Here is a 12,217-nt window from a genome sequence, read left to right as displayed (position 1 = left end):
AACAAAGCCTGGATGACAGCACGTCTGTTTACAATGTAGTTTACTATTTTAAGCCCAGTATTGAGACCAACTGCTCAGAAAAAGATTCATTTCAAAATATTACTGCTCACTGACAATGCACATGGTCATCCAAGAACTCTGTTGGAAATGTACAACATGAATATTATTTTCATCACTGCTAACACAACATCCATTCTGCAGCCCATGGGTCAAGGAGTCATTTCAACTTTCAACTCTAATTATTGAAGAAAAACATTTCATAAGGCTGCATATGCCATGGATGGTTTTCTCTGATGGATCTGGACAAAGTAGATTGAAAATCTTCTGGAATGGATTCACCAATCTACATGCTGTTAAGAATATTTGTGATTCCTGGGAAGAGTCAACATACCAGCATTAACAGGAGTTAGAAGAAGGTGATTCTAATCCTCATGGGTGACTTTGAGGGGTTCAAGACTTCAGTGGAGGAAGTAGCTGCAGATGTGTTAGAAATAGCAAGGGAACTAGAATGAGAAGTGGAGCCTGAAGATGCGACTGAACTGGTGTAATCTCAGGCTAAAGCTCGAGTGGGTGAGGAGCTGCTTCTTATGGATGAACAAAGAAAGTGGTTTCTTGAGATGGAATCTACTCCTGGTGAAGATGCTGTGAAGATTGTCAAAATGACAACAAAATAAACTCAGTTGATCAAACAGTGGCTTTAAGAGGACTGACTCCAATTTTCAAAGAAGTTCTACTGTATGTAAAATGTTACCAAACAGCATCTCATGCTAAAGAAATCATTCATGAAAGGAAGAGTAAATTGATGTGGCAAACTTCACTGTTGTCTTATAAGAAATTGTCACAGCCACCCCAGCCTTCAACAGCCTGCAGCCTGATCCATCAGCAGCCACCAACATCAAGGCAGGACCCTCCGCCCGCAGAAGGATAAGGACTCACTGAAAGCTCTGATGATGGGTAGCATTTTTTAGCAATAGAGTATTTTTAAATTAAGGGATTTTTTAGATGTAATGCTATTGTACACTTAATAGACTACAGTATAGTGTAAACATGACTTTTATATGCACTAGGAAACCAAAAAAAATCGTTTGACTCGCTTTGTTGTGATAGTTGCTGTGTTATGGTAGTCAGGAACCAGTCCTGCAATATCTCTGAGGTATGCCTGTAACTAACTGGTGTCTTTTCTTGGTTTCCGCCTTGGGGCCACATGTATCTGGTGTGGTTCCAGAAGCCTCTCTCTTGAACCGACGCTTAACCAAGGAACAAAAATCACATTATCATTTCAATAGGTATACAGAAAGCATTTGATAAAATCCATCACCTTTCATGATAAATGCATTTAACATCTTAACACAAGAAATAAGGGGACTTTCTCAATCTGATAAAAGCATCTATGCAAAGCCCACATCTGGCATCATACTTAATCGTGAAAGATTAGATTCTATTCCCTCAAAATCAGGAACAAGACAAGGATATCTACTCTTGCCATGTTTTTAGCACATGAAGAGGTGCTCAATGTCATTAATAACTAGGAAAATGCAGATCAAAATCATGATAAACCATTTCACACCCACAAGGTGACTGACAATAAAAGTGTTGATGAGGATGTGACTAAATTGCAATCCTCATACCTTGCTGGTGGGAAATGGTTTGGCAGGTCCTAAAAAAAGATAAATTTGGCATTACCATCTGACCCAACAATTCCATTCCCAGGTGTGCCCAAGAGAGTTGAAAACACGCTCCCATAAATACCTGTTGGGGATGTTGCAGCATTATTCATGGTAGCCAGAAGGGGAAATAACCCAAATCTCCATCAGCTGATGAATGGATGAACACAAAGCTGTGTCTCCCTGTGATGGAATATTACTCACAGGAAAGAAGGAAGTACTGACACATGCCACAATTTGACAAAACTTAGAAACTATCACAATAAGTGAAAGAAGCCAGACCCAAGGCCACAGACTATATGATTCCATTATATGAGATGCCCAGAATAGGCAAATCTATAGTGATAGAGAGTAGATTAGTGGTTGCTAGGGGATCCATGAGGGATCAGTATGAGTGGGGGGTGACTATTAACAGGTATGGGATTGTTTGATGAAAAATGTTGGAAGTGTTTTTTTATCACCCCATGATAACAATGTTCTGAGATCAGATAATGGTGATGGTTGCACAACTTCGTGAATATACTAAAAACCTCTGAATTGTACACATAAAAGATAAATTTTAAAAGAAAAAAAGACTCGATTAGGCAGTGACTGCCAATCCATTTTCTCCTTTCTCCTGGAAAGTTTGGGGCTAACCACCCTACTGTACTATGTACTTTCTCCTTCCGTTTAACCACTATCGCCCCACGGAGCTTCAGTGGTTGGCCAGAGTCACCCACTGGATGTGTGTTTCAGTCAGGTTCAGAACCTGATCTGGCCTGCTGGCCCTGAGAGATGACTACCATCTGCACCATTCCTGGTAACCCAGGACCTGAGGCCTGGATGACTGGGCCCCTGGTAAACGCACGTTGACCCTATAGTCTGGCCTGGTAATTGACTCCCATTATGTCCATTCAAATGGATTTGCTATCTCAATAGATAGTTGAGAGAGGCCAAGTATCACTGTGATTAAGACTATGTGCTTTTCGTGGTGTGTGGGGGGTCATAGGGAAGACAGTATAGCTCAGAGAAGACAAATAGGGACTCTGTGGCATCTTGCTGCACTGATGGACAGTGACTGCAGTGGGGTATGGGGGGGACACAATAATAGGGGTGAATGTAATAACTGCATTGTTTTTCTTGTGAAATCTTCATAAGAGTGTGTATCAATGATAACTTAATTTAAAAAAATGACTGTGCTTTTGGGAAAAATTAATGGAGAGAGGAATGGATGAATGGTGGATGGCTGGATAAAGCAAATAGGGTAAAAATTTAACTTTGTTGAGTATAGGCAGAGGGTGTACAGATGTTCACTGAGCAACTTAAAAAATTTTTTTTGTAAGTCTGAAAAATTTCAAAATAAAAACATGGGGAAAATTTGAGCACAAAACGGTGGGTTTGGAAAAAGACGGGCCTGGTTCAATTATTACAACTAATAAACTTACAAGTTGTACAAACTTAGGCAAGTTTCTTAACTTCTGAAATCTATTTATGTATCCAAAATAGTAATAATTATTTTCAAACTATTATGTATTACACTTTGACATTCTATATGTGAGATCCGTAGAATAGTTTCTGGCATTAGTAGTTGCTCAATAAAAGGTAAAATAAAAACAGCTGTTTAAGAAGCTATGTCAGGAGCTGTTCCAGAGCCTTGAGAAGCAGTCTGGAAGAAACAAACTAGTTTGAAATCACTTGTAAATGTGCTGATCCCATAGGTAGGTGCTGACGATGTTTCTCTTTTTCTTTTCACAGCTTTTCTCGGGTGTTGCAGGAAACTGTGAAAGAATTAGCTCCTCGATGTGATGTGATGTTCATGCTATCAGAAGATGGGAGTGGAAAGGGAGCAGCTCTGATCACTGCTGTGGCCAAGAGGTTACAGCTGGCATGGAAGGAGAGCTAGGACCTCCTCAGGGTTGGGCCTGATGTGCCTCGGATACTGACCAGCCTTTCCCCTGAGTTGGTCAGGGACCACCAGGCAAGCTTCCGGCTGACTTCACCTTCTGGATGGTCAAAAGAGAACCCCAGGTTCTCGGGTACTCAGCATTTTGTTAATGGTTTTCATGGGCATTAAATACATTAAATGACATCTCTATTTGGCATATTTGGGCCAGTGCTGGGCCAACTTGTAAAACCAAAGCATTGGGCTCAAGAGATCCCATTTCAGCAGCGTTCAGTAGATGTCTGAGTTGTTAGTTCTCTTTGGCTTTGGGTCCTGTGCCTCTTGGAGACATATCCAGTCTGCCCGTGTGGCCTGGCTGGCTGAGTTCCCCACTGGGCTGCTCCAGCCATTGCTTGCAGTAGATTAGTCACTCCTGTGGATGCACCTTTGAGAGGCACAGGGACTTGCATAATAAACTGGAGAGCTAATCTACCTTGTCTCTAGCTTGTCATGGTGACGTCAAACCTGAGGCAAGAAGAAAGACTTGGAGCATTCAGCTCCACGATGAGGAAGGGTTGGTTGCCAGGGAGCCCTGTAGGAAGTTGTTCATCCTTTAAGTGAGTTCTGTCAGCACCTTGTAGGATTCTGTTTCTCAATGCACAGGTGCAATGGGGAGGTTTGCCATTTGGGACACTTGTTTTCATTTTACATTTCATTTGTGTTGCTGCTGTTGACAGTTGTTTTAAAGTCTGTTAGGTATGTGAAATCTAGTATATGAATAAAAAATTTCTGATTTCCCAAGAATCTTTGCATGAGGTATTAATATTTCATCTCGGAGACTCACTTGGTAACTTCCTGCTCTGCTGGTGGAATAAGAGACACATAGAGTCAGAAGTTGCTGAGAGCTTCTCTCTAGTCCAAACTTCTTACCAACGGTGAAATTGGAATATCTTCTACAATATGTTCTAAGAGATTACCCAAATTTCATCCAAATGCATACTTCCAGTGACTGGGCATTTACATGATCCTACAACTCTTGCTTTTCAGCAGCTAAAGTTGACTGGAAGTCCTTTTGGCTTCCAAGCTCACCTCTACCTTCCTGGAATTTGGCCCCTCTACATGCCCCATTCATCTCCATTCTACCCTCCAGTACTAAGTGGAATTGATCTGTCCCTGTCCATTTCTCTGCTGGACATCGTCTCTCTTTCTCTGTCTCTTTATCCACCCTTTATCTGAACCACCTGTGACTTTCTACTTTGTTGCAGAGTTATCTGTGTATATTTCTTATCTGGTATAGTAGATTGTAAGGTCTTTGTTAGGTACATTTTTGTATTGCCCCAGTGAACCCCAAATTATGCTATTCTTTTTTATTTTATTTCATTTTTTTATTTTGGTATCATTAATGTACAATTACATGAGCAATATTATGGTTACTAGATTCCCCCCATTATCAATTCCCCACCACATACCCCATTACAGTCACTGTCCATCAGCATAGTAAGATGCTATAGAATTACTACTTGTCTTCTCTGTGTTGTACAGCCTTCCCCATGCCTCCCACCCCACATTATGTCTGCTAATCGTAATGCCCCTTTTTCCCCCTTATCCCTCCCTTCCCACCCACCCTCCCCAGTCCCTTTCCCTTTGGTAACTGTTAGTCCATTTTTGGGTTCTGTGAGTCTGCTGCTGTTTTGTTCCTTATGCTATTCTTTTTAAATGCTTATTGGATGGGGGCATGATTGAAAAATAGAGAGTTCCAAGAAATTTTCCTTGGAAGAAGTGGAGGCCATTATCATGGGAAAGAAATTGAGAGGAGTAATATTCCAAATTATCCAGGTTGATTTATTTATGTACTTAATCCCTAGTGCTAATTGTCACCATTTGTTGAAACAGGCCCTTCAGAAAGACAGATGCAGGAGCTGGAGGAGGGCATGAGAGAGGCCACCCTTGGGGACTGGGAACAGAGGAAGGGAGCTGAGGTTCCCTGGGAATTACATTTTCATGCACTCAGTAAACATATATGGAGATACTTCTGTGGAGGGTTCCTAGATTTGCCAAATAAACTCTTCTGTATTCTAAGGTTGGACCTCTCTGGGAAGATGTATAGATTTATTAAGTTTATTATTTGTATTTTGAGGTTATGTCTCTTTGGGGAAATGTTTCACCTCATCAGATTTTGTCTTAATCAACCTCAAACCTTGTTGTCCTTGTTATCTGTCCCCACTTCTCCTATTTCCTGGTATCATGCCCCAGCTCCCGGCCCCTCTGTCTCCTTGTTCTGCTTAAAGGGTGGGGGGTGGGGCGGTGTTGGGGAGGGGAGTCTCTCCCTTTGCCACCTGCCCTGGATGGATGATCTGGCTCAGAGATTCAGGTGTCTGTGCCACCACATTCTCCCACAACCTGGTCTCTCAGCACATGTTTGACAGGTTCCTGCTTGTCCTCCAGCTCTGATCTCATAAAAGAAAAAGAAGCCCCAGGTATCTAGGCAACCCTGCACATTCTAATAGATAGCATCATAGAATCCTTGAACACTTCAGAGAGAGCAGACATCCATCTTGCCGCCTTTGGACAGGCCAGCTCCCAAAACACCTGGGGCATGGAAGGCTAACTCCTCAAAGTTTACTAGGCAAGACCAGCAACCACACAACAAGGTAAACCCTCCTCATGTGAACCCCACCAACTTTTCCTCTCAGAGAGCATCTTCTGTATTTTCTACCCCTGTAATTAATTATTTTTTCCCAGTAACCTTTTGGCTAGAAAGTGCTGATGAGTATAGATTTAAGAACCATGTTTTCCCATGACTCTGCCTCTCCAGAACAAGAAACCTCATTCCCACACAACAAGAAGCCTCTCCAGAACAAGAAACCTCTTTCCCACAAGAAAACAGAAATGTTTTCTCTTCTTCCATTTAGCTGGATGGACACTCCATGAGAATAAGGACTTAGACTCATTTTTCCTACTGTCCCCAGAGCCTACCAAAGGGCTGGCACTCAGTAGCCATTGGACAAATCTCTAAATGAATGAAAGAATGCTCAACAAGCACATGAATGAATTATTGCTCTCCTTTGAATTGCTCTGTTTGTTTTGCCTCACTCAATGGGACTTGAGCCTTATACACACTCTATAAATGATGGTTCAATGAATGCCAAGCCCTGTTCTAGGCACTGAGAACCCAAAGAAGTATAAGACACCATTCCTGCTTTGTAAGAACCCATGGGCTAGCAAGCAAGGAAAGAAATATAAATATCTGCAATACGATATGGAAAACAGGAACAAGATGAATACACAATTTCTGACCACGTCCTGCATCCTAGATCAGGAACTCTCAACTTGTGTGTGTGTGTGCTAGTACACATGTGCATGAACATGCCTCATAAACCCCTTTAACAATCATGTGAAACCTGTGGACCCTTTCTCAGAATGTTTTTAAATGCATAAAATACATAGGATTACAAAGGAAGTTGATGTTATTGAATTACAGATATTAGATACTCAAGTCGTATTGTAGTGTATGTGTTTGTTAATGCACTAAAACAGAATCCAGCAGGAACCTAATAGCAGTCATAACTTTGCAGTCCTAATGAGCATAGATGGTACTTGGAGACGTTTGCAGCACCAGGACAGACAGGAGAAGATGTGTGCTTTCTGCAGGAGACAAGGTCACAGGTGCAGCAGACACCGCTGTGCTCTGTTGCCCACATTCCTAAGGGAGGGAAATGCTGAATTTCTACTAGAGGTGATTGAAATTAAGTGGAAACATTTTGCCAAAGAAGTTTATGGACTTCCCACTCTGGGGGAGGGGTTCCCTCCGGCCCTGGAGCCCAGGTTATTAATCCCTAATTGAAATAATCCTAATAGACTTGGCACTTATTTAGGGATAACAGCTTAGATGGCAGAGAGGCACTGTAGTCTGGACTCAGAAGAGTTGGGCATTTGCTATTGAACCTTCTTGAGCTTCAAGTTTCTCATGTGAGAAAGAAGAATAATATAACATTATTATGTTATGTGAGCTACACAAGCTAAATATATGGACACATGGGTAAGCTATAAGCCACTTGTACACGTGAGGTGGTTGTATTATGGTTTTTACTGTTCCTCGGGGGCCCGTCTTATCATTGGTATGATGACCTTGAACATCAACGTTAAGGTCCTTCCAAGCCTGTTGCCCAGATGTGTGGATGGCTAATGAATGGTCACTGGGGGAAATGCTTTTCTTACACTCTCTTCCTTCCACCTCCACTGTCTTGGTGTTAGCTCTCTTGCCATTTCACAGTTGAAACTCCCAGTGAACCATATTTTATTAGAGGACTTGGGAGAAGTCTGGTAGTTCATATTTGGGGCAAACTAAGAGGGGCAATTAGAGTAGAAGAGTTGAGTTCTCTTCTGGTATAGAGAGATGCTAGGGAGAAAGTGAAAATATTAAAAAATTCCAGGGGTTTTTTTTGGTTTGTTTTTTATGAGAAGGAAAGGGTTATAGGAAGAAAGGTAGGTTATTGACAACTTAGGAAATCAAAATGGTTTGGGGGATTGGTCTAAAGAACAGAGATGTATTAACAGTACATGGGATAATTCAAGGGGGTGCCATTCATATCATAGTCTATATGTGGACCAGGTCCTATTGAGTCACCTCCATGGCAGCTACTGTGGTCTAGAGTGGCCTTTCACAAAGTGTGTCCTAGGTTTAACTGGATGTTCCCAAATCCATCAGTCTCTGGAGTCACCCTTTCCTTTAATACTCAAATAAAATAGCTCATTTCTCCATCCCTCCCACTGCAGAATGGTCTCCCACCCTAATCTTCCCCCTCCCTCCTTCCTTCCTTCCCTCAGTCAAAGAGTAGTTTACTAAAGCAAAGTACACACTCAAAGAGGGAGTGCTGGCAAGCTCCAGAGATGGGCAGCCCGTCCTGGTATTTCAGCAGGTCCTGAAGAGGATGCTTCTGTCTTCCAGTTACTCCTCTAATTACTGCCTTGAGTTTGCTTCCTATTCCTCTCAATTGATCTCACACTCCCTGCAGCTGCTGTCTCTCTGTTTTGCCAGGTGTATGGAACTGTCCCTTCCTCTTTGATTCCTCAAAACACCATTAACTCAAGGCCAATGTCTGGAATGCACCTAGTTAATGTTTGAGGAATGTGGAGGGGAGCTACTTCACAGAATAGGAAACAACTTAAATATGAATATTAGATATCAAAGTTCTATGGCCAACCCCACCCTAGAGAATTTCTCACTGGCCATCTTTCTCCATAGGCTCTGCTGGCTACATGTTTTCTGGATTTTTCCCACTTTCTCTGGAGACATCTTTCTCATTTTCCTCTTCTATGAATTCTGGAATCCTTCCATAAAGGGAAAAACTCCTATTGTTTTATTTTACAAAACAAGTGACTCTCCTGTGTCTCAGTTCACTCCTAGGCCAGACTTTTCCTTTCCTTCCCCGACCAAAAAGGCTTCTTGGGGTGTTTGAATAAAAAGAGAGATTTTCTCTCTAAAAGGGAATTATTCTGTTCTTGTAGATTTAAGCTACAGCAAGCTTTTTTCCTTCACTTATGATAAACTGCACATATTTCAAGTATATAATTGATACCTTTTGATGACATCATTACCACAATCAAGATAATGAACATATCCATTACCACCAAAAGTTTCCTGTGAGCCTTTGCAATCTCTCCTTCCTATACCCTCCTCCTCCCCCATATTCAAGTAACTATTGATTTGCTTTCTGTTCTACATAATTTAGTTTGCATTTTCTAGAATTTTATATAAACAGAAGCATTTAGTTGGTACACTTTTTTGAACTGGCTTCTTTAATTCAGTCTGCTGATTTTGAGACTCATTCACGTTGTTACAAGTATCAAGAGTTCATTCCTTTTATTGCTGAGCATGACACTATATGAATGTACCACAGTTTGTTTATCCATCTATTCATGCGTATTTAGCTATTACAAATAAAGTAGCTATGAACATTATACACAAGTCTTTGTATAGACACATACTTTCATTTCTCTTGGGTAATATCTAGGAGTGGATTAGCTCAGTCATTTGGTTAAATTTTAGGCAAAACCCAAACTGTTTTCAAAGAACCATTTTATACTCCCATCAGGAGTATATGAGAGTTCAAGTTTCTCCACATCTTTGTCAACAGTTGGATTGGTCGGTCTTTTTAATTTTAGACATTCTAATAGATACGTAGTGCTATATATTGTGGTTTTAATTCATATTCCCCTGAGATTTAATATCTCTTCATGTTTACTGACCAAATGTTTTCCTTCTGTGAAATGCTTTATTAATGGCTTTGCCTGTTTTTAAGTTGAGCTATTTGTTCGTTTTTCATTGATTTGTAGAAGTTCTGTATATTATGGATCTAGTCCTTTGTCAATATTAAACAATACAAATATCTTCTTCCTATATAGCTTGTATTTTCATTTTCTTTAAGGTTTTGATGAACATAGTTCTTAATTTAATGTAAAAATTCTCAATCTTTTAAAAAAAATGTTATCATTTTTTGTCTTACTTAACCAATCTTTCTTTACCCTCATGGTCAGGAAGATTTTCAACAATATTCAGGTCCTCTGCTCATTCTTAAACTGAATTTTTTTTCTATTAAGTTGTATGTATTTTTTATGTATTTTGGTTATTAATCACTTATCAGGTGTATGGTTAAAATTTTTTTCCCTTCAGTAGGCTGCCTTTTCATTTTGTGGATAGTTTCCTTTGCTGAAGGGAGATTTTTTTGTTTGGTGTAGTACCACTTATTTTTGCTTCTGTTGCCTTTGCTTTTAGTATTAAATTAAAAAAAAAATCACTGCCAAAACCAGTATCAAAGAGCTTTTTACCCACTGTTTTCTTCCAGGAGTGTTGTGGTTTTGAGTCTTTTGTTCAAGTCCTTATCCATACTGAGTTGTTTTTTGTGTATGGTGTCAGATAGTGGTCCAGTTTCACTCACCTGTATGTGGCTATCCAGTTTTCTCAGCACCATTTATTGAGGAGACTCTCCTTTTCCCAGTATATAGTCTTAGCTGCTTTTTCATAAATTAATCAACCATATGTGCACAGGTTTATTGTCTGTTCAGATCTTCTATTTCTTCAATATTTAGTTTTGGAAGTTTTATGTTTCTCAGAATTTATCTTACTTCTAGATTGTCCAGTTTGCTGATGTATTTGTAGAATCTTATCATCCTTTGTATTTCTCTGGTGTCCATTGTAACATCTCTTTCATTTCTGATTTACTTATTTGAGTCCTCTCTTTTTCTTGGTGAGTCTAGCTAAAGATTTGTTTATTTTGTTTATCTTTTAAAAAAAACACTGCTTAGTTTCATTGATCTTTTTTCTCAATTTAATTTATTTTGGCTCCGATCTTTCTTATGTCCTTCCTTCTACTAACTTTGGGCTTAGTTTTTTCTTTTTTAGTTTCTTAAGGTGTATGGTTAGGTTGTTCATTTGCAATCTTTCTTGCTTTTTAATGTAACCACTTATGCTATGAACTTTCCTCTTAGAACTGCTTTTGCTGCATCCCTTAAGTATTGGTATTTCCATCCTCACTTGTCTCCAGATATTTTTTGATTTCCCTGATTTCTGCTTTAACTCATTGGTTGTTCAATGGTATGTTGTTTGATCTCCACATATTTGTGAATTTTCCAGTTTTCTCCTTGTGACTGATTTCTACTTTCATATCATGGTGGTTGGAAAAGATGCTTGATATGATTTCTTAAATTTATTAAGACTTGTTTTGTGGCCTAACGTATGATCTATCCTGGAGAATGTTTCATGTATGCTTGAGAAGAATGTATATTCTACTGCTTTTGGATAAATGTTCTGTATATGCCTGTTAAGGCATTCTTTTTCATTCTTTTTTGTTTTTGCTCCTCTGACTGGATGAATTCCACCCCCCTATCTCTGAGTTTGGTGATCCTTTCTTCTGTTTCATCTGGTCTAATGTTGAATCCTTCTAATAAATTTTCAGTTCAATTATTATATTCTTCAGCTCTATGATTTCTGTTTACTATTCCTTATTTTTTTTGTCTCTGTTGAAATTCTCACTTTATTCATACATCGTTGAATGAGCATCTTTAGGACCATTATTTTGAACTCTTTATCAGGTAAATTATTTATCTCTATTTCATTAAAGTCTTTTTCTGGGATTTTATCTTGTTCTTTCATTTGGAACCTATTCCTCTGTTTCATTTTCTTTGACTCTTTATTGGTGAGCATCTTTAGGACCATTATTTTGAACTCTTTATCAGGTAAATTATTTATCTCTATTTCATTAAAGTCTTTTTCTGGGATTTTATCTTGTTCTTTCATTTGGAACCTATTCCTCTGTTTCATTTTCTTTGACTCTTTATGTTGGTTTCTATGCATAAACAGCCATCTTTCCCAGTCTTGAAAAAAATGCCTCAGGCTGGAGATGAACTTTATCATTCAATTGTGCCCTAGCTCTTGGGTGTCTCAAACCTGTGTGATTGTCCAAGCAGCCCACTTTGTTCTCAGTGGCTCCCGGTAGTTGAGGGTGTGTCAAAACCTGTCAGTGTCCCAAAGGAGAGGATCTCAGTCAGCATCTTGATATAGGAAGATTGCTTTTTGAGACCAGTGCTCTACCCCTGAACTAGGGAGCAGGCAGCTGTTTTTAAAGTATACAGTTATACTTCTTTCTGAGGAAGACTTGGGGAGATGGACATTTCTGTGTGTTCCCTCGGTACT

General features: G+C 39.7%; 1 protein-coding gene across 3 annotated transcripts in view; it reads left to right on the top strand.

Annotated features, from left to right (window-relative positions):
* HKDC1 (hexokinase domain containing 1) overlaps positions 1-4,323 on the top strand; it is a 49,542-nt gene extending 45,219 nt beyond the window's left edge. For all 3 annotated transcript variants that reach the window (XM_037002503.2, XM_073240935.1, XM_073240937.1), the window contains exon 18: positions 3,399-4,323. In XM_037002503.2, coding sequence (XP_036858398.2) covers positions 3,399-3,546 — 148 coding nt within the window. In that variant the 3' untranslated portion in view covers positions 3,547-4,323. The remainder of the gene's footprint in view (positions 1-3,398) is intronic.
* Positions 4,324-12,217: the final 7,894 nt, after the last annotated feature.

The sequence above is a fragment of the Manis javanica genome, chromosome 7, assembly GCF_040802235.1.
Source record: "Manis javanica isolate MJ-LG chromosome 7, MJ_LKY, whole genome shotgun sequence".
Taxonomy (NCBI): Eukaryota; Metazoa; Chordata; class Mammalia; order Pholidota; family Manidae; genus Manis; species Manis javanica.
This window is presented reverse-complemented; position numbering and strand designations above follow the sequence as displayed.